Below are 23,049 nucleotides of genomic sequence, written 5' to 3'. Positions count from 1 at the left end.
CCCTCTCACACCTGAGAGGGGAGATAAGGATAAAACCTGCCATCATCCCGATTATTTTCTCCCCTTCTAAGCTGTGGGAAGTGTGGTGGTTGGGGGGGGGGGGGGGGGGAGCGGCGCTCGCGGGCTCGAGCAGCAGGAATTCAATGAAAAGCTTCCTTCCTCTTAGGAAAAGAAAGGGAAGGAATCGGCTGGCAGCGGCGCTGTGATAATCCCTTTCCAAGGCAGTAAATTTTCCTGCAGCTCCCCCGGAAAGTAATCCGGCGGATTATTGCACCTTTCAGCACCACCAGCCTTTAAACAACGCTCTGCCCTCCCCAGGCATCTTGTGCTGCCTGACCTGACCTGCTGTCTGAGCGCGGGCAAACACAAATCACCCTCTCCTGCACCCACACACAGGGGACAGATTTTATCCCCCTGGTAACTGGGATCCTTTGGCGCTCCAATAAATAACGAAAAATTGCTCTTAGGGGCTGTGCAGCTCAGGCTGGGGAGGGGAGGGGACCCCACAACCCTGATCTGATGGGTGTGACACGATGAACGCACACTTCCAGCTATTTTTTTATGGACCAGTTGTCCCCAGTCTCAATGCTCCAAGTAAGCTGTTCAGATGCAAAATCTTTTGCTGTTAAATAAACATAGAAAAAAAAAATCCCTGAGACCACTCTTAAGTATGTCTAAAGTCTTTGTTTTCAATTACAAATAAAACCCCACACATATTGGTTTTCACTAAATTATTCCCTGCAGCAATGGGCTGGTTGTTCCCTGTTTCCCACCTAGATGGAGGAGAGCACAGGAAGGGCATAAAAAGGTCACAAAAATCACTTTTTTTTTGCAGCTTCAAAGTTACATGGGCAGAAGAAATGGAAATTCTTCCACTTCCTGATGCTTGATTGAGCAAAAGGAAAAGGAAGGGACTTTAAAACTCACCCAGTGCCACCCCCTGCCATGGGCAGGGACACCTTCCATTATCCCAGGTTGCTCCAAGCCCCGTCCAACCTGGCCTTGGACACTTCCAGGGATGGGGCAGCCACAGCCTCTCTGGGCAACCTGTGCCAGGGCCTCCCCACCCTCCCAGGGAAGAATTTCTTCCCAATATCCCATCTCACCCTGCCCGCTGGCAGTGGGAAGCCATCCCCCCTTGTGCTGTCACTACCATTCCAAGTGCATCCATCCCTTCGCTGCCACGTCCTGGGGGACAGTGGCTGCAGGCAGCCCCAGCCCACGAGCAGTGCTGGCCTGAGCCGCCAGCTCGCAGCTAATTAGCTCAGACCAATTAACGAGGGCACGGTGCAGGTGGCAGGACCCGCCCCACCCTCCGCGGTGCCGGGTCCCTGGGAGCCCTCCCTGCCCCGATCCCGGGGTGCAGGAGAGGGGCACCCCCAGCAGCTCTGCCCACCCTGCCCACCCTGCCAGCCCTGCCGACCCCGGGGAAGGCACCGGGACAGGAGCCCACGTTGGACACCCCGGTCCCGATCCCGCCGCAGGTGCAGGAGCAGCGGGAGCGAGGGAGGAAGAAAGGAGGAATCCACACATGTCTGCCAGAGCGAGACCTTCCCGCTGGCCGGGGACTGGCAGCTGCTTTGATTTGATTAACAGATGCTGACGAGGCATCGAGACAAGTCCCCAGAGCCATGAATAATTTCAGGGTATTTGTGTTTATTTGATCTCAGTATGGGGCTGGCCCGGCCCGGCCGGACCCTCGCAGAGCGCGCTGGGGAAGGGGCTGCCGGGCTCTCCAGATGGCCATTCCAAGGCCACCATGGGCAGGGCTGGCTGTCCCTTCCAGTCTGTGCCCTGGAGAGCCCTTCATCCCACTCCTCACCCTCCTCCTGCACAGCCATCCCTCCAGGTAAGGGGGTGATGGGGCCCCCCAACAGCTTCCAGGGAATAGAGAAGGTCCCCCCAGCCTCGTGATTTTTAACGTAACTCTTTCCAACACTTTCAAGCCACAGTTTCTTCTCTTTTAACTGGGCAAAAATGGGTACTTTGAACTCCCTGGTTCCTGAGTCAGAGCTGGGATTCAAACCTATGTGCCAGGGCCACCAGGTCCTGCTGGAATCACCAAGGCTCAGATGGAGGTTGGAATGGAATTCCTCAAGGTTGGACGTAATGACTTAGAAATCAAAGACCCTCTGAGTATGGGGTGAGCCCATCCCCTGCCATCAGAGCAACATCTCTCCCGGGGGGATCCACTGCCTACATCTCATGGAGGCTTCTGCAAAAATGCTTTCCCAGCCTGGCTCTCCCCTGCTGAACAAGCACTGAGTCCTGCTCGAAGCTTCAGCCTCAAACCAGCCCCGAGTGGTTCTGAAACACATCCAGAAATGTCTCATCTCTACCTAAGAAAACATAAATCAGTCCCTGCTCGTGAGCTGGAGCCAGGGCTGAGGTTGGCAGTGGGGCCGTGGGGATCCACCAGCACCGTTTCCAATGATGGTTTTAAGCTCTCTTGGCCAGATCCACAAAGGAATTTGGGATCATGAAGTTCACCAAGATCACTGGTGACTGCAATCCTCAATGCCCCTGTGGGGGGGTCCCCCTCACCGCCCCAACCCCCTGAGGGAGGAGAACTGAGCTGGTGCCTCACTCCTCTCCTCCTCCAGCCTCCATCCCATCCTGCTGGGAGCATCCCCTTGTCTGGGGACACCCCGTGCCCCCAGCACCAAACCCCTACAGCACTGGACACCCATCCCAGCAGCAGGGTGTGGGCAGGAGGTGCCCTGGAGGGGACAGGAGGGGGGACAGAGCCAGCAGTGCCCCTCCTGCCCTCTCCGTGTGGTGCTGGACCAGCCCAGCTCTGTCTGAGCCAGCAGCAGCTTCAGGAATGAGCCCAAAGCGGGGCCAGAGCTGCAGGGTTTGGCCCCAGGGAGGAAAAGCACCATATTGGTGCAATTACCTGAGTTTAGACAAACCTCCACGGGTGCCTGGGCCGGGCTCAGGGGTTGGCAGAGGAGCAGCAGCATCTGCAGCACCAGCTCTTGGCTGGGGCACCGGCACCCTCGGTGGGCTGGGGCAGGGAGCAGATGTGGGGCAGGGGGAGGACAGGAGGGAGGGTGGAGGCAGGGGGAGGACAGGAGGGAGGGTGGAGGCAGGGGGAGGACAGGAGGGAGGACGGGGGGGCAGCGATTCCACAGCTGCACATGGGCAGGGGGGGCAGAAATGTGCTGAGGCAGCAACGCCACGATGGCAGAGCCCTGGTCCCCAGCCAGGGAGGATCCAGGCATTCCCACTTTCCCAATAATGCCTTTGACAGCTTGGGCAGGTGATGGCAGAGCTGCTGCTGCCTGGCCCTGGCAAGAACCTGATGGCCTGGAACAGCCAACAGCTCTGCAGAGCCCCAGGTTGCCCCGGGTTGATCCATCTGAAGGTGACGGTTACTCCCGACCCCTTGAGAGGTCACCTGCAAGGATGAGGGATGGAGCCAGGCCTGCCCAGCCCTCCTCACCACCACCTTCCCAGGCTGAGCAGGGCAAAGGAGCCATAACTGCACCTCAAAGGAGAGAGGTTTCACCCTGTGGTGGGAGAGTAAAGCCTGGAAGGTGACCAAAACCATTCCCTTGTCCTCCCTCCCGGAGTGGAGGTTCCAACAGATCCATCAGCCAGATCCCTGCATCCCAGTGCCACAGGTCAGAGCCTCTTCCTCAGTTTTGGAGCCTCCCAGGGAAGAGTTCAGCCTAAAACCCCCTTGACCTGGTCCCCATCTCCTCCCCTGGCTGTTGTGTCCTACTGAGCAGGTTCTGGCTCTCCCCAAACACACTCTCCGTGTGTCCCAGCTCACGGTGGCTCCAAGCTGGAGCAGCTCATCTGTCCCTCCACCACCCACAAAAACCCAGGAAAGGGTTTGTTTGGTGTTTGTCTCGGGTCAGATGCTGCCATGCTGCTCTTGTTGGGATGAAAAATACATCCAGTTTTGCACAGAAACAACAAAGATTCCCCATCTGTGTCAAATTTGTGATCCAGCCTGGGGGAAGATGGGAAACAAATTTAGCTCTTTTTTTTTTTTTTTTTCCTATCAGCAAAAGCCTCATTTCCTGGCGAGGAGCTTCCCCCTGGAGCGTGGAAGGGATGGGAGCCACCATCCCTTGCACAGCCCAGGCTGCCCTGTGCCATCCCATCCCGTGGCATCCGCCGGGACACCGGCAGGAGCCGGGTCAGGGGGAAGTGGGAGAGGAGCCCCGACATGGAGCGGCTGCCAAATGGTTCTTCTCCCCAACAACCTGCTCAGCCACTTCCATCTGTGTGAGGGGCTCCCCTGCCCAGCCTGCAGCCCATCACATGGGACCTCATCACTGTTTCCTCCACAGATAAGGGAGAAGCCTCATAAATCCAGCCAGGCTTGGCCAGGAAGGCTCAGGGATGCTGGGAATGCTGCTGGGAATGCTGCTGGGAATGCTGCTGGGAGCCCAGTGGGGCGGCAGCTCAGCCTCCTCCCCTCACACTGAGCCTCAGCTGGTCCCCAGGCAAAGGAAATCCCCCACTGAGGAGGGGGACAGGGGTGGATTATGCTCTTTGCTGCAAAAAAAAGGAGAGCTGTTTCTCCAGCCCCTCGGAAAGGGACTGTGGAAACGTTGGGAAGGCTCAGAAATGTCCCAGGCCAGGTTGGATGAGGCTTGGAGCAACCTGGAGCTAGTGGAAAGTGTCCCTGCCCATGGCAAAGGGTTAGACTAGATGGTCTTCAAGGTCCATTTCAGCCCAGACCAGTCTGGGATTCCAGGATATGGAGGCTTCTCCAGCTTCCTGAGCCATGGGCAGCTCCCAGCTCCCTGTCACCAGATGGAGATGGAGGCTCCATCCTCCCAGGGTCTCTCACCCCAGCGTTATTGCTCCCTTCCTCCCTCCCTCTCTCCAGCAGGAACAACTGGGAATTCTCTAACAAAACATTTCTTCACTGGAAAAGCATTGGTTTGTGGCAATCGGAGCTGTTTGTGGGAAAGAACTGGATTTTGACTATTTTTAGCCTGGTTTCCTAAGGAAATGTGGCTTAAGCAATCACACGGTCTGTCTGCCCGTCTTCCCCCAGCCAGGCTGATCCCACCGGCCGATTCCAGCCGGATTTGAGGCAGGACGAGGATCCAAAATAGGAAGTTTGCACATTTCCACGAAAAGCTGCAGCTGAGTGGTGGGCAGGACCCCAACCACCATCCACAGCTCAGGGGAAGGCAACTCCAGCACAGCCCAGAACCAGCACCACCCCCCCCATCAGCCCCATCCACACCAGTCCCACCAGGAGTTCCTTTGCTGGGCTTCAGGCTCCCCTGCTCCTGCTCAGAACCAGGGATCTGGGTGGGAAGAGATACGGAGGGAAGAGAAACAACACACCCTTTGCACCTCAGTCTCCTTTGGAGAAGCTGTAAAAACTTCAATACCCTTCCCATGAAGCAGCCCCCCAGGCAGCCCCCATTTGGGGGTGTCCCTGTCCCCCATCCCAGGCAGAGCCATTCTGCCAAGCAGGAGAATCCTCCCTGGAGCCAAGGGCTGGACTCTGCCAGGCCTTGGGCATCAGACATCCATCAGAAAGGTCACAGTGCTGACCCCACGTCCCAGGGGAGTGCCAGTCTCCAGGGACAGCCCTGCTGGTTTGTCCCCAAACTGCCTTTTTCATAAGGAAAAAAATGAGCACATCCCAGCCTCCCGGTATTAGTGTGTCTCACTGCCACAGCTGCTCTTCCTGATGGGAAGGATATCCTGGGATTGGGCAAATCCACATTCCCATGGGCTCCTCACTACCCCAGAGCCCAGCACGGGACCATGTGGGCACTCACTGACCCGCTCAGGCAGCACTGGGAGCAGTTTGGTGTTCCTGGGGGAGAGGGAAACCAGCAATTGCTGCAGCCTGCAGTTTGAATCCATTCCCCATCTCCTACAGCATCACCCCATTCCCATCCTTGCCCAGACACGTCAATACCTGAGTGGTGATGGATGAGCAGGGGGATGATGGATGGGACCTGCAGCCTGACAGGCAGATCGATCCCTGGATCCCTGGACAGCCAGCTTGGGACTCAGGGAGCCAAGCCCAGAGCAGGGCTGTGACCAGCATGAAAGGCTGTAATAGGAAAATTTCTTCCCCAAAAGGGCTGTCCAGCCCTGGCACAGCTGCCCAGGGCAGTGAAGGAGTCACCACCCTGGAGGGATTTAAAAGCCCTGTGGATGTGACACTTGGGGACATGGGTCAGTGGTGGCTTTGGCAGTGCTGGGGGATGGTGGGACAGTGGCAGGACCCAGGGAGCCAAGGCAGCGACCAAACAGGGCTCTCTGTGTGGCCCTGGGATGTGGGAGGGGGATCGCCCCAGCCCACGGTCCCGGTAGCTGCTGCAGGACCACAATTTTCTCTTTTTTCCCCTTTTTGAATGTGGTGGAGGGAAAATCCTTGGCTGTGTGGAGCACGGGGAGCGGCAGGAGGCCAGGAGGCGTTCCTGCCACCGGCACCTCCGGCTGCTCTGGAGAGCGGGGAGGACACTGGGAGCTTGTTTGCTGCTGGACTCACGCAGGGTGGGATGTCAGGAGCTGGCAGGAGAGTTGCCCAGACTCCCCCCCCCGGTGGTGACAGGCTCTGGGGTGCCAGCACGGCCCCCCCACCCGTGGGACACCTTCCTGCAGTGTCCTTGTCCTCATCCCTGCAGCTGGTGAGGGGGAGAAGGCACTTCTTGGGATGATCCCTCAATCCCCCCAGCTTTGAGCCCTGGGCTGGGCTCTGCCCACCCTCATGCCAGGGTGGTGACTGCAAAGGAAGGGGAGGCTGGAAACTGGGGAGCTGCCTCTGGAGCAATGCGGCTCCGAAGGGACTGATCCGGGAAAGCCTCGGGATCAGAGGGGCCGGTGCAGGGGCATTAATCAGAACCACAGAATTGTTTAGGGTGGAAAAGCCTCCAAAACCATCGAGTCCAACCATCCCCCAGCACTGCCAAGGCCACTGCTAACCCAGGTCCCCAAGTGCCACATCCACAGGGCTTTTCAATCCCCCCAGGGATGGGGATTCCACCCCTGCCCTGGGCAGCTGTGCCAGGGCTGGGCAGCCCTTCCCATGAGGAAATTTTTCCTGATATCCAGCCTAAACCTCTCTTGGCACCACTTGAGGCTGTTCCTTGGCTTGTTACTTGGGACGAGGGACTGACATAAAGCCACTTTGTGCTCTGTTTTCCAGGATGGGGGGCAGGAGTGGGGCCCTTGGCAGAGCCCCCCCACCTCTGAGGACACCGGACGTCCCTCTGTCTGTTAATGATTGAATTGTCCCCTCAGATGGATGGACAGATGGACAGACAGTCCAGAAAGTGCTGGTTGCTTCTCCTTTGGGGAGAAGTGACCACAGGGATGGTCTGTCCTGTGATTTGGGGGTCACGACGAATTCAGGATTAAATTTAATACTGGGGGGAAAAGGTAATTTTGACCTTCCAGTAAATTTTTTTTTTGCCCTGCACAGCAGCAGCTTTAAAGTAAAACACAACCCCCAAAACAAACCCTTCTTGAGGCATTCCCGAATAGGGGTTTTTTTCCTGGTTATTGTGGAAATTTAGATCAGAAAACGTGTTGGGTAAAAATATTCAATTCCCCACAGCCTGCAGAGCCTCATCAAAAATCCATTTGAAGTATTACTCTCAAATCCCTCATGGCAATGGGATATTTTAAGGTCAGTTAAACTTATTATTCACTCAAGATTTGCTTTCAGGTCCCTGCATATTTCAAACAGATTTCCCCCCATCTTTAGCCCGACTGTGTTACAAAAAGCCCTTTCCCCCCCTTTCTTTTTTTTTTTCCCTGAAAAGAAAAAAAAAAAAAGTTGTCAAAAGAAAAGATCCTAATCAGAAACAGCTTCTGAAACCTTAAAAGCTGCTACAGTTTGTACTTGTTACCAGAAAACATCGACGCTATCGCTCGATCCCTAAATCCCTTGACTTCCAAAACACTGCATGGAGCTGTGCTTGGAAAAGAAGAATTAACTCGAATTTGTTTTTCTTATTTGCAATTCATTTCCTCGAAACAGGGTTTACACACAGATTTATTTTTTCTCCCTCACTTTTTGCAAGGAAAGAAAGCACTTCAAAAACTGCAGCCTGTGTTATTTTGGGATTATTTAGGATTTCCAGCTTGATGTAGCTGCAATTTCTGCCCCTACCATGCCCTTCCCCTCAAAGGACACCAGGAACTTTGGTTGGTTGGGGTTTTTACATAAAGATCACCTAAACAGTACAATTATTTAATTTTAAGAGTGTCCCCACCTTGGGAGGAGCCCATCAGCTCTTCCAGCAGCACAGACAACCCCTGAGGGATCAGCTCCCAGATCCCTGGTACCTGCACAGGGTCAGCAGGATCTGTCTCCAAAGAGACCACACACCCTCCCTGAGCGCAAAACAACCCATATTTTAGAGAAAATACAACAATATCTACTTTTACAACCGTCCACAGAGACACTGGACAGCTGATCGTGAGGTTCTGGAGTAGCACAAAGATCAGCCTTTCCCCTAAACCACAAATATCTGTTTCCAGCCTGGAGAAGAGAAGGCTCCAGAGAGATCTTAGAGCCCCTTCCAGTGCCTGAAGGGGCTCCAGGAGAGCTGGAGAGGGACTGGGGACACGGGGTGGAGGGACAGGACAAGGGGGAATGGCTTCCCACTGCCAGAGGGCAGGGTTAGATGGGATATTGGGAAGAAATTCCTCCCTGGGAGGGTGGGGAGGCCCTGGCACAGGTTGCCCGGAGAAGCTGTGGCTGCCCCTGGATCCCTGGAAGTGTCCAAGGCCAGGTTGGACAGGGCTTGGAGGAACCTGGGCTAGTGGGAGGTGTCCCTACCCATGGCAGAGGTGGGACTGGATGCTGTTTGAGGTCCCTTCCGACCCAAACCAATCTACAGCTCCATGACCAACCTCCCCTAGGACCTATCCCAACTCCTGCCAGGCTGTTCAGACCCTATAACACATGTGGGATGGGGACAGGCACTTCCAAAGCCCCACCTCCCCGGGATAGAGGGTCACCCTTCCGAATCATCAGCTGCTCCCTGAATGATAACTCAACATTTATAGCCCAGATAACAACTCCACAAATCCCTGAAGGTCACAAACAGCATTAAGAGCTCTGCCCAAAGCCATGAGTAACGTGGCCAGCACAGGAGGCAAATTGAGCAGGGAGGAAAAGATTGCAAGTGCCCTAATCTTGCTCCAGAGAGCAAAGACTTTAGAAATTATTACAGAGTTCTTAGTGTTTCCAGCCATCTGGCCTGCATTTCTCCATTTGCTCAATCAGACATATGTTGCTTTTATTCCTACCCCTGCCAGCTCTCCCCTGTTCCCTGAAAACATGTGCATCCTCCACTCTGCTCATTTCCAGCTCAGCTCAAAGCAGAGGCTGTGAGTTCAGCACTGTGAAGGCTTCCAGCAGGTGAACAGGCCCATCAGAGCCTCTTCCATCTCCCACTTGTACCTAAAAATCACTGTTTGCCCAAAATAAGGCAGAGTGAGATGTGATTCCAACTTGGGAACCCCTCTGCTGCAAAGCAGCATCGCTCCACTGACGCCAAGAGGATCCTAACAAATCCTGCCAGGCAGGGGCTGGAAGGGGAGATCTCTTCCAGCTGGGAAGCCATGGAGGATCAGAGCCCCCAGAAAGAGGGGTGTCCCTCAGATCCCACACTGCTCTTCAACCATATAACACACTGGCTCTGCTGGACACTGGCACATGGGATAACACGTGGGATAACACATCCAGGCCATCCCAATCAAGGTGGGACCTCAACCCCTCTCCCATCAGCCCACTCTTTGCACCTTTCACTTCCAGTTGTGATTCCTTCCCTCTAACAAGCAGCACCTCCGAGCAGGGGACCAGAAACCAGAACTGCAAGTAATGGGATAGGAAGGGAGGGGGAGGAGTGTTGCACTGCTCCAGCAACACAGGCTCCCACCACCTGAGCCAACTGCATCGCCCTGGGCCTCTACACACTTCTGAGGGCAAGAGAAGGAGATCCAACAGCCTGCCCAAGGACAGCCAAGGTGTCACAGAGTGCTGGAAGAGACCTGTGGAGGCTCTTTGGGAGCTGCCATCACTGTGGAGAACACAGAGCTGTTGGTTGGGGTCAGGCTGAGCTCCCACCAGGCATAAAGACTCCAGCCCTGCCTCTTTCAGCACCTGGAGATGACTTGCTTTCCCACAATCCGACCCTCATCCCCCCCAGCAAAGCACGTCTTCACCTTCCCATCAGCTCTGGCTGCACGTTCCTCTGCCACGAGGCCACGGCCACGACCTCCCTTCCAGCAGGAACGGCCTCTGCGAGTCCACAAACGGGGCAAGGAGTGAATTACATTTAATTACACACTGTCCAGGGCCTTGGGTATCCGGCCAAGTGTTCCCAGATGTGCAGGGCTCTCCCTCAAAGCGATCCTCAGGCTTCAGTGCCTCCCTGGATATTTAATACGTTGGGATCTGGGGTGTGAGGGTCAGGGACGGGGGTTTCCATGCAGATGCTACAAATCTTCTCTACTCTTACCATCACCTTTTAATAACACCATAAATCATCAGGCACTTCTCAGGTGACCACATAATTGCCCGTTTGTGTCTCCGAGCAAAACGTATCCGGACTCTTCCTCTGGGCTGCAGGGAAGGAGACCTGCTGGGAGCAAACTCCGGGGGTTTGCGTGCCCCAGCTCTCCTTCAGCGAGTCATCTCCTGGCATCTGTGCTTCAGCTGCTGTGTGGCAGCACGAGGAAAGGCGAGTAACTGATACAGGAAGATTAAAAAAAGGTTGGATGGGTCTGTTCCTAATGTGAGCCTTGCTGCTCGCAGCCCTTTGATTGCAGCACAACTAAGAGATGGAAATTCACTGGAGGCAAAGGAATTAATTAACGGGAGAAGAAAGGAGCATCAGTCTGCTGGAGTCCTGGCGTCAATTCTGAGACGGGTTTTGAAGTGGCAACAGTTTCCCTTGTTCTTTAAAGTTGTTCTACGTCCTGCACGGGCACTCCAGGAGCTGACATGCAGCACATGCAGTGCCTCGTGCTCATGAGGTGACCCAGGTGGCACAGGACAAACCTGCCTGTCTGTGGTGGGGACACCCAGACGCTGCCCCAGCATCCTTCCTCTTCCTGCTGCTCCCACCTGCTCTCCTCTGATCCACTGAGACCTTCAAACCGTGGTGGAGCCACCACCCTTCACCGGGCTGTCAGCACTCACTTGGGGCTGAGCTGGTTTGGGAGCTGGTTTGCATCTCCAAATGGTTTCACAACTCTGCAAGAAATGAATGCTGAGGTTTTGCTGCAGGTGAGAAGAACATTAACAACCTTCAGCCAAATTGCAGTTCAAACTGGGATTGTTTCCAAACCCAGCCGTGCAGATACATATGGGCTGTGGTTCTCCAAAGCTTCCTCTGGTTCCTGAGGCAGTTTTCTTGTCTTCAGGACATGCTGGCTTCGCACAAGAACTGAAACTCTCCCTGTCCCATGACTCCAGGAGCTACAGCTCAAAAAAATCATCAAATCTCTTCAGATTCCCAACAAAATCAGGAGAGCTCCCACCCTGCCCTCCACCCAGATTGCACTTAAAAAGTTTATGTTCAGCTGCGTGCAAAGAGTGGGATCTGTCACTGGGAGCTTCCCAGCTGAGCTGGGGAGGGTTTCACAGCCAGATTTCTTTCCAAAGGTCACTGGTCACCCTTCCTCTTCATCCATCAGCTTGGCTCCAACTTCACCCAAGCAGAAGTGTGGGGTTTGGGGGCTGTTTTTCAGTCAGGGCTGGGTACATCACACACACGACTAATGGTCCAAGTCATTGGCCCACGATGCCACAAAACCAGAAACCCACTAACAACAAGGTTTGTGTTAACACACACTTACAGGCAACTTGTGCTGTGATGCTGACATGAGGTTCCCACAGCTGGACACAGCTGGAGTTAGGTGGTCACTAAATCTTTAAGCCTGAATTTGCCTTTATTTAAAGAAAGTTTGCCTAGAAAAAAACTGTTTAGAAAAGGTCTGGCCCCATCAGTGATTAATGCTGTAAAGAGTCACTCATTCCCAGTTCCTGCTCAGTAATTCAAGTTTTATGAACCTCTAAGATGACAGAGGCCTTGCTGTGATCCCTGCTCAGCCCCGTGGATGCAGCACGTCCTCACACACTCCCTGATGCTCCTCAAAGCAGAGGAATATTGATTTTTAAGGCACACCCCCAGATCAGACCTGGACAGGGCCATCCCTCGTTATCTGCCTTGTAACGAGGTGGGGATCAAACTGAGAGGCAAGGACACGGTGGGTGGGTGGCACCAGCACCAAATGTCCCTCATCAGCACAGAGAGGAATTAGCCAGCGTGACACACCCAGGATTCATCCCACTGGGACTCATCCCCTCCCTGAGGCTGGTGGCTCTGAGGCCACCTCTGCTCCCCCATGGGATGAACTGAAGCCCCAGGGATGAGCTGGACTCGCTGATCCCTCCCAGCTTGAGATATGCTGTGTTTCTGTGAGCTCCACAGGCTCTGGGCACCCCCTGCCATGATGCCCCGGGGTCTGGGGAAGGTTTGGGTGATCGTGGCAGTGCCTAAAACAGCCCAGAGATCTGCAGTAGAGCTGGGGGGGCACGGGGGGGGACACCCTTTGTCACCAGCTGGAAGGAAGTGAGGGATGTGGTGAACCTGGAGAGACACGATCACAGCACTGGGGACATGAGAGACATGGAGCCATCTGGCAGGGGCAACACCAGGATAGAACTGTAACAGAACCAAACCCACCATCCTCACACCTAAGACAAGCTCTGAGCTCCAACCTGAGGTGGACACAGAGCCCAGCCATCCGTCCAGCAAACCTCCTTCTTCACTCCTGCTCAAAATAAATGCCAAAGCATGAAGGAGCCTGTCAGGGGCAGCCAGGACCCCAGGAAAACCTGGGGGACAAGGGCGGGATTGTGCCCAAGCACAGCCCCCTGGATGGGGGCGCTGGGGTGCTCCACCATCAGACCCTCATCCCCGATCTGCCTCCCCCGTCCCCGCGGGGCAGGATCGGCCCCTCTGGGCTGCCTCTCTCCCTTCTCCCGCTGGCAGCAGCCCAGCCCTGCCCGCCGGCCCCTTTGTGCGGCGGCGGCTCCGGGGCCGGCCGGGTGGCAGCGGAGCGGATGCGGGTTGTCACGCTTGGGGCTCCGACACCGCGGGGGGACGTCCAGCTCGTCCCTCCCCCCCAAAACGGGCTTTTCACGGAGACAAACGATCCCTTCCCTCAACAAAACCTAAATTCTCAGCCGAAAGTACTTGGCAGCGGCCCCCTGAAATTTTTCTCAGGCTTGTGTGGCTTCGGAACGCGACTTTGAGAGACAGAGGAGCAGCCGGAGGAAGCGGCCGATGAAGAAGAAGCCGCCGCGCCCCCGACCGCGCGTCCCGCCGGGCTGTCGCTCGCAGGGATGGAGCTGCCGGGCAGGTCCGAGCGGCTGGGAAAAGCCCTTCCTGGCCATCAGAACCGGCCCCCGAGAGCCCCCGGGGAGCGGAGGGGGGTCCGGCAGCCCCCCCCCGGCGCCGCTCTCGCCAGAGGCAGCGCTGAGCGATCGCGCTGACGGGCTCCTGATCAATGGCACTTATCGAGCCCCTCCGCGCTCCCGGCAATTGGAGCGTTTCTTTCGCTTCCACCCTTATCGACGTTTCCTCCCTGGCAGGGGGTCCGGGGGGTGGGGGGGTTGTCACTTGGAATTACGGGGGAGCTCGGCGGGATGGGGAACAACGGCCGCAGGCAGCTGGCAGGTGGAGGCAGAGGAACCCTCAGGGCACGATCGGCACCCACGGGAGCCTCCAGAAAGGGAAAGAGAAAATCAGATCACCCGATGCAGGGCTGCTGGGGTGGCAGAGGCACTTTGGGATCCTGCCCCGACGGTGAGGAGAGGCGGCTCTGCCTGGGGCTGCAGCAGGAGGCAGGACCCTGCTGTGCTTTGCTCTGGGGTTTGATTTCACCCACAGAGAGAATTATGGAGTCATGGAATCATTATGGTTGGAAAATACCTCCGAGATCATCGAGTCCATTCCCTCAGCATTGCCAAGGCCACCACTAATCCATGTCCCCAAGTCCACACAGCTTTTAAATCCTTTCAGGGATAGAGGCTCCACCCCTGCCCTGGGCAGGGCTGGACAACCAACCCTTTCCATGAAGAAATTCTTCCCTAATATCCAACCTAAACCTCTCTAGACACAACTTGAGACTGTTTCCTCTTGCCTTGTCCCCTGTTCCCTGGGAGCAGAGCCTGACCCCCCTCTCTGGCTCCCTCCTCCTGTCAGGGAGTTCCAGAGAGCAAGAAGGTCCCCCCTGAGCCTCCTTTTCTCCAGGCTGAGCCCCCCCAGCTCCCTCAGCTGCTTCTGGCACTCCAGTCCCTTCCCCAGCTCCATTCCCTTCCCTGGACAAGCTCCAGCCCCTCAACGTCCTCCTTGTCATGAGGACCCCAAAGCTCTGAGGCTCTGCCCCCACAGCAGAGCCACCCTGCCCTCAGCCGAGTGCTGCTGTGGGAGCAGAGGGGGGCTGGCAGCAGCCCACCCCTCCCAGCCCCGGGGTTTGGATGCTGCGGCTCCAGAGCAGGTGGAAGCTGGGAGATCCCCACCCAGCAGCACCACACAGTGCCAGGAAAGAGGCAGGGGCGGGATGTGGCCTCTGGGGACGGGATCTGTCACTTTTCTCGTCCCTTCCCATCAATCAACAGCAGCTCCTTTTATTTATTTATTTTTTATTTGCACAATACAGCTGCTCATTCACAGCTGAACCAGCCCAAAGGGTGCTGATGGAGCAGGGGAGGAGATGCCAATTCTTCATTCCAGCTACAGAAACACCTCCACATGTGCCCACAGCCAGGTGTGCCCACAGCCACACACACACAGCTCAGGGGCTAAGGAATAAATCAATTCCAAGTGGTCACTCAGCCTTTTCCTGCCCAAGGACGTTAACAAGGTCACATCCTTATTCTCTCCAGACTAATGAGTGGAGATTACTAATAAGACCTCAGTGACAAGTGACTATATTAATGTAATTCTCTCCTGCTCATAATCAATTTTGTGTGTTAAGATGCAGAGTGACCCTGGTCACCTGGGATGCTCCTGCCACCTCCTCACTGTGGAGCTGCTGGACTGTGAGAGAGGAGTTTATCCCTCTCGTGTCCCTGCCTTGAGGTTTCCTTGGTAGAGCACACAAATCACACCCAGGAGGAGCCCAGCAGCTCATCCCCCTCCCCAAGTGCTACTGTTCCCCAGGGCAGCCTAAACCATTCAGTGCTGGTGTTTTAATAGCCCAAATAGTGAACATTTTCTGCAACTGAAGGCACTTTCAGCTGTTTCACCCCCTATTTCAGTCTCAAGGTGTGCTGGTCCCAGCACTCCACCTGCTCCAGGTCCAGCAGTTGGTGTCACCAGCAGCATGTGCTGGAACAGGAATTATTTTTTTTTGGTCCATGGCTCTTGACCATCTCAGCCAGGCAAAGCCTGGCTCATCCCTGCTCTCTGCAAGCCTTGGAATCACAGGGGGTTGGGCATGACCCCCGTGCCCTCGGCTGACCTGCAGGTTCACCCTCCCCTGGCTGTGCCCTGGTCACCACCCCAGTGCCACAACTGCCCTGCTCCCCATCTGCCTTTCAAACGACTCTCCAGAACGAGAGGGACTCACTTAAGAGGTGCCTGAGTAATTTTGCAGACATTTAGACCCCCATGATCTCCCCAAGCTGTCTCTGGGCAGAGGGAGAAGGAGGAGAAATCCAAGGAGTCGCTGTGAATTTTCCACCCAGGACCATCACCACAAAAGGTGAGTGCGTAAAACCTCAACACAGCCATTCCAGGATTCTATCAACTCCCACATCCAGACTGTGCATCCTCCTGCAAGGAAAGACTCCTCTTAAACCACTGTCCCAGTGGTGCCCAGGCTGGACCAGCCCTGGTGCCTCCACCCCCCAGACCAGGCTTCCAACTAGGTCCCACAGAAGCCTCTCAGAACATCCCTCTGCTCCTCACTTTGATACTCCAGCCATCCCAAGAGCTGGGGTGTGGGGAGGGAGCTGCCAGGCTCAGGTCCCACCCCACTCCTGGAGCCCTGTCAGCACCATCCTGCAGATATGGAGCATCCATCCCTCCCACATGGAACATCCATCCCTTCTCCGCCGGCTCCCTAAGCAGGAGGATTTCCACAGCCCTTTGAAAAGCCATTCAGAGCTAAGTCTTGGTATTAAAGGTGGCCTTTCCTTAGGCAGGTTTTCAATCTCTGCCCGAGCCTGTTGCAGCAAAAAGTTTTTTAAAAGGTCAGGAAGAAGCTTTTAAGCAGATTTGCCAATTAACTGTTGTAGCCCCCTCCCCTCCTCGACAGGAGCTGCCGCCTCCATCCCCGGGGACGGTAATTACTGTTTTATAAATAAGCTTTGAACTCGTGTAAGTAATAGTGTCTCCTTGCATAAAAGCACCCTCTAAATCCACTGGCCTTTTCCACCTTCTGTCACTGCATCTAAAAATAATCGGGGGGGGGAAACCATAATACTTGTAAGAAACTCTGAAACTCTCCCTTTACTCTGCAATGATTATTTCTCCAACCCCTCAATAATTAACTAACAGAAACTCTACAGCTCTCCTGGCTGTTTGTGAATTTTTATGTGATAATGAACACATTTTCCAAAGTTCTGTGGAGTTACATGTAGGTGATTAAAAAAAAAAAGGCTGTGTTTCAATATTTCAATTTCTAATGAGGTTACAAGAGAGAAACCAGGAGAGCACAAGAGCAAAGGACATGAGTGAAGAAGCCTTTTCCAAAGGTATTAATTCACATGATATTAATTTTTTTAACTACCTCCCTGATTTCTAGGTGTGCAGCTTTATATATATATATTTAAGCAATCTGGGGTAGCAATGCTGACAGACCTGAAATCCTTTAGGAACTCAGGTTACTCCTGCACACCCCCTGCCCAGCCTGGATATAAACCCAGCATTTATTTAACAGAGACAGAGACAGGGAAAGCATTCCTCAGCCAGGGAAAGCATTCCTCAGTTGGGAAGGTCAAGGCTCGTTCCACTCTGCAAGTCACAGCTTTTATCCCCAAAATCGCAGCCAACACTAACACGCTGCTTTAATCACTTGAGCCTGACACTATCTGTGCAGCAGCACATGGAATAACCCGACTTCATTTTGCCTTGAGGCTGAGCCAGGCTCAAATTCAGGCTCACAGACCTGCTTGTATCAGCAAGAAGCACTTCGTGGGATTTGGGAACAAAACTTGGGAGCGGCCACATGGAAACAAGGGAGTAATGTCAGTGTGAAAGTGGGGAGCAGAAGGGCTGAGTCAGGCTCCAGACCCTCACCCATCCCCTACTCTGTGTCAGGGGGGAAAGGCCCCCTAAAACAGGACAGGCACAGCCCCTCTCTCCCCCCACCCACAGTAATCTCTGTCAAGGAGCCCTTTAAATGGTTTCAAATGTTAATTCCTCATCGTGGCAGTAAAAGCTATTTTTAATCCCACGTGAAAGCAGTTTGCGGAAACCCAAACTTTGCACGTATTATGGATTGCCTCCCAAGTCCAGGCAGAGCTGGACATGTGTTAGGGAGCAGAAAACAGGGGCACATCATCAGGGAGACCGGATGCACCCAGCACTTAAACCCGGTCTCAAGTGTAGAGCTTGGACTAAAACACTGCACAAAAGCCAATCAAAAATACTATGCCTTAAATAAAAGCTTTAAAGTATCTGGTTCTTAGTTAAAATTAGCTTTTTCTCAGGTTTCCTGCATGTTCTCTTTGTATTTTAGGTTTTATTTTCCAAACACGGGGGTGCGAATAAGGGAAGCTGAGACAGAAAGGTCTCATTTTTGAATGGAAGTTAAAAAAAGAGAAGAGATTGCAAAGTAATGAAGCCAAGAAGCTGCAGGGCTGAATGTCTGCAAAGGCACCAGGAAAACAAGGGCCACTCTCAGCGCTGAAACCGAGTCCATCAGGAGAGCAGATTAGCCGGTGTCAATGAATAAAGATAATGTCCCGGAGCAGGTCTCAGTGCATCGCCATCTGACTCCTGCCGGATTCCTTTGTCCCTTCCCACCTATGTGTTTCTTAAATGCGCCTGTGAAAAGCTCTCCCTGCAAGGCGATCCAAGCCCGGTGCCAAAACGCAGCCTGGCGACTCCAGAGGAGCTGATTTTATTCAACAGCTCAGCGCTATAGAGTGTCTTGATCTGTCTGTACAATCACAACACACACAAAAACCCCTCAAGGCATCTACTTAGCTCCACTTTTCAACTGCCAGTAACACTCACAGCAAAAGTCAAAAGAGCAGCGCCGGAGCCGCGTCCTTTCCCTGCCGCTCAAAGGCTTCGGGGTTGCGAGGTTCCGAGATAACAAAGTCTGGCTCAAGAAATCCTGGATGCCTTTCAAGAGCGTTATTGGCTCCTATGAATGGGTCTGAAGAAAGGGAGGGGGGTAAACCCCACATATCCCATGGAGCAGCTCTCTGCTCCCCGTCTCCCCCGGGCACAGGGAGATGTGCCGGGGTTGGGACATCCCGGCCCTGTTCCGGGCACAGGAGCACAGATGGGTGAGGAACCCCACGAAAAGTTCCTCGCCCCTCTTGCAAACCTGCACAGATCAGAAGGGAAAATGATAACAAAAAGCTAAATTTGGTCTCTGGGAGACTTGGAGCTCCGGGCTGGCTCTGCAGGGCCAGAGGATGCGCGGCGAGGATTCCAGCTCCTTGTGTCCCACCACACCCGGCTGAGGAGCTCCAGCCTGGCCACTCACTAGTCATCCCATAGTACTTTTTAATACTTGTGGCCCAAACTGTAAGAAAACATGGAATTCTTTACAATTCCTACGAAATGCAGTGCGTGCCATCATCCAGGGCACAGCTCACACAGCACAACCCCGACGGACACACGGGGCCCAGCCCCACTCCTGTCTAACTCTTTCTTTGGCTACTGGAAAAAAGGAGGAAGACAAGATGGAAAAGAGGGCCTGGGATAATAGATCATGTGAGGAAACACAAGACGGAGGAAAAGCGCCACATTGAGCTGATGTTGCCACAAAGTTTTGGCAGATGGAGATGAGGAAACTTCTTTGGACAAGCTGAGTGTTCTCCACACGAATTCCCTCAAACTTGAATTCCCTCAAACTCCCTTTTATGCAAACCAGCCTCTGCAAAGCCCCTGTCCCAGCACTGCCATGTGTCCCAAAGCTGCTGTTCCCCCCGTTTCTCCTGCCCCTTTCCCCACAGCCCCAGAATTCCCGAGGTTGTGCCGAATCCCAGGGCAAGACCGATGGAGCAGCCGGAACCTCTGCGTGGGAAACAAACCAGCTCTGGCAACCAAAGAGGGAACAATCCATGCAAAGATTCCGCTACGCCCCCGAAATGTCACCAGTGGAGCAGAGCAGTGTCTGCTGGAGAGCCCATGGGAGCCCCTGCACAGGGATCGTACGAGGTGTGAACACCCCGAGCGCCCCAAACACCACCCATGAGCCCAAATCTGCTCGGGGGGTCTCTGGGCTGGGAGCAGGTGCTGTCCCACACACCCCCAGGGGGTTCCACCCCTCAAATCCCTTCACCCCGCAGCCACTCAGCCCACAAGCACCATTTTCCTCAATTCCCACAGGCCAGGGCAGGATCTTGCCCTGGTCCCTCAAGCCGAGCAGCTCCTCAAAGCTTTGCAATGAATTCCTAAAAAGTCACAGCAAACACCTGGGATTCCATTCAGTTCTTACCATTTCCCTGCACCTACATTCCCATAAAGCAGAGACAGACAGACAGTGCCAGGCTCCCAAACAGGACCCTCACACACCCCAAAGTGGGGCAGACACACCAGCATCGCCTCTTCTTTTTATTCAGGTTTCCTTCAAGCAGCACTGAGTGCCAAAAAAATTAAACCAGTGTTTTTTTCGAGGATAAAACATCCCATAATGCTTGGATTAGCCATTAGGTAATTTATGCTGCAGCCTAGAAAAGGTGTTTAATCTTCTTAGAATTAGCTCAACCTGTAGTGACTCAAGGGATTCTGAATGAGATGCTTTCGCAGAATATTTTCTTTTCACTGTTAAAAAAAAGGGACTTTGGGCTATTTCAAATTTAAATTAAATAAAAACAAACAGTAAGAATAAATTATTTCAGTGGGTAGCTTATAGTGTAAACTACTCATCACCCACAAGCAGATACTCCTGGCACAGCAACAAAATAGCTACAGGACTGAGCTTCCAAGTAAGAACAAAATAATTCTGGAGCAATATTTCCAAGGGAATTTTTTTTCCACATTTTCTCAAGACAAGCAGCAACCTACAGGTGCCTTCGGGCCACATATCTTGGCGCGAGAAGCAGTTGGTGTAATTTTGGTTTCCTAGCAAGTTCAAATATCTTAAAAATGTTTACACCACTTTTGAGATATTCATTGGAAAAACCTGAATTTCTGTCCAACTTCTCTTTTGCTCCACTCCATCTCACCCCAGCTTTAAACATTTAGCTCTGTCTGGCTTTCCCAGGGAAAGAAATCCCTCAGTATAGGCAAGGTCTTGGGAGAAGACAAAACAAGAGGCAAAGAGGAGAGGAAGCGAAGGGAAATAGTTGTGAGTGTGATTGAAAACACACTTACTCTATGCAGAGTTAAAGCAAAACATCTACTGATTTTTTCCTCCCTCCAAAGGATGCAGCTTCTCCCCAGCCCAGCGGCCGCTTGCCCCGCTCCCAAAACCTTCCCCGCTCCATTTCTCCGAATTTACCACAACCATATGCAGAATCATCTTAAAACATCTCGCTGGTACCAGGCCAGGCTCCCTGCAAGCGCTTACAGCACTGAAAACTCCCGGCACAGCCATCCGAGCTGAGATTTATTTCTCCTCCTCTCTGTGGTCCATCCTGCGGACGCCTCGCTGGGCTACGGCGAGAGATATGAAAGCGTTCGATCTTCCCCGCTTTAATTATGTGCTCCCAGTCATCAAACTCCCATTCTGCCAAGTGAGATCTATCTTGCAGTCCTCGCCCCAAAAGATTAGTTATCATCATTATTGTTTCTGGAGCAGCACAGACACAAACGGTGCTGAGGAACGAGCTAATAAATCACGGGGATATTAACGCAGCCGTAAAAATAAGCGCCGCTACTTACTGGGTTTGAAGGTGTGTTAAGCCCTAACTTTACAGCCCAGATGTGGGCTCACAGAGCTGAAACTCTGCGGGTAAAATTACCACTAAAATTATCCTTTCCATTAAGCACGCTGATTTTTCATAGGTTATTATTCTGGCAAGGATGGGGAAGCTGCAGCCGCCCCCAAAACGCAGGGAAACATTAAGAGCACGTAAAGAAACACGGTATTCCCGCGGGGCTTGGGGAGCAGGGGATGGAGAGGCAGGAAGGACAGGGAGAGCTACTCCTTTTATTATTTTCAGATGTTTCCCCGAGAACACCGCAGCGCTTTTATACATCGACACATTTGGACTCTCTTCAAAATAACGGACCAGATTCCACCACCGACTTCAAGGGACTTATCGCTCCGACTCCGCTTGGCCCGGCCGCTCCGGAGTTGGCCGGGAGACGGCACTTTAATAGACACCACATGCACAGTAGCTGCTCTTCCGAAGGCTTTATCGCCTGAAGAGTTCAATTCCACTGAAATCCTCCAAAAACAAACTCCCTTGGATCACTCCGGCTCTGCCCTTTGCCACAAACCCACCGACAGCGATTTACCCCTCTCCCGGTCCCCGTTCCGAGAACAGACAGGATCAAGCCTGAGATCCTGGTTCCACGCCAATAAAACAATTCCTAAAGAAACCCGGTGGGACGGCTGAGGGTGAAGTGATAAAGGTTAAAATCGCAAGGGCTGGAGAGTTAAGAGAGCAAATTTTTGCTGCCGGTTTCGTCCCTGGCCGGATGGGATGCGGGATGGGAGGCGCGGGGACAGGGAGGAAAAGGAGGATGTAGGGACGGGGGGAACACGGGGAGGGACACGGAGGGATACGAGGACAGAAGTGACACGGGATCGGTTCTCACACTCGCACCGCTCCCGAACTCAGCCGCAGCCCCCAGCCCCTTCTCCAGGCGAGGGTCGGAGCTGCCGCCCCCCTTCTCGTCCCGCCCGGGACCCACATCCCCCTCCCCGCTTCCCCCCTCTCAGCCCCTTCGGACCCCCTTTCTCTCCCGGGACCCGCCGCGCTCGGACCAGCCTGTTGCAGAGCCGCCCCGTCCCGTCCCGGGCGACAATTAACACCGCTCGGCGCTTAATTACGCACTGCCGGGAGCCCCCCGCGCCGCGCCCCTTACCTGTACCAGCGCAGCCCCTTCTCGTAGCACCTGTCGAAGAAATGGGGCTCCGCGCCCACCGCCCGCACCCCGGGGTGCGCCCGCAGGAACTCGAGCAGCGCCCGCGTCCCGCCCTTCTTCACGCCCACGATGATGGCCTGGGGGAACCGGCGGCTGCCGCCCCCCGCGCCCCCCGCGCCCCCCGCGCCCCCCGCGCCCCCCGGCCCCGCGGGCAGCGCGCCGGGCGCGGGCAGCAGCAGCGCGGGCGGCAGCGGCTCGCAGGGCCCGGGCAGGCAGGAGAAGAAGTAGGTGAAGAAGAGGATCATGGTGAGGAGCAGCGAGGCGCGGCGGCCCCCGGCGGGTCCCAGCAGCCGCCCGCTACATCCCATCGGGGGCCGCGCATCCCGCACCGCCGCCGCGCCCCCCGCGCCCCCCTCCGCGCTCCCCCGCGCACCCGGCCCGGCCCCGGGCCCCCCGGACCAACCTCCCCCCGCCACCCCTTCCCCTCCCGCGCCGCCCCCACGCCCACCCGCGGGGCGGGGGAGGGCGAAGACACGCGCGTGGGGGCGGCGACGCCCCGAGGAGGGGAAGGGAGGGGAAGGAAAGGAGGGAGGGAAGGAAAGGAAGGAGGGAGGGGACTTGGGGGGGGGGGGCGCGGCACACGGGGGGGGCACATCCGGGGTCCCCCCGGGGACAGGGGCACCCCACGCATGGGGGTCACCCTGACAGGGCAGCCCCCGCCAAGGGGAAGCACTCCTGCCCCCACCGTGCTGGGGGACATGCTTTCCAATATTTCCCCAGGTTTTCCCAGGTTTTTCTGTATTTTCCCTCGGTTTTTCATGTTTCCCCACATTTTCCCACATTTCTCCACGTTTTCCCACGT

The 23,049-nt window shown here is 54.8% G+C and overlaps 1 protein-coding gene across 1 annotated transcript in view; it reads right to left on the bottom strand.

Moving 5' to 3' along the window:
• Nucleotides 1-22,555, bottom strand: part of HS3ST6 (heparan sulfate-glucosamine 3-sulfotransferase 6) — a 31,805-nt gene extending 9,250 nt beyond the window's left edge. The window contains exon 1 of the mRNA XM_017823074.1: nucleotides 22,188-22,555. Coding sequence (XP_017678563.1) covers nucleotides 22,188-22,555 — 368 coding nt within the window. The remainder of the gene's footprint in view (nucleotides 1-22,187) is intronic.
• Nucleotides 22,556-23,049: the final 494 nt, after the last annotated feature.

Source organism: Lepidothrix coronata, unplaced genomic scaffold (genome assembly GCF_001604755.1).
Source record: "Lepidothrix coronata isolate B3197 unplaced genomic scaffold, Lepidothrix_coronata-1.0 Scaffold101, whole genome shotgun sequence".
Taxonomy (NCBI): domain Eukaryota; kingdom Metazoa; phylum Chordata; class Aves; order Passeriformes; family Pipridae; genus Lepidothrix; species Lepidothrix coronata.
Note: the sequence above shows the minus strand (reverse complement) of the source record. Positions and strands in the feature narration are given on the sequence as shown.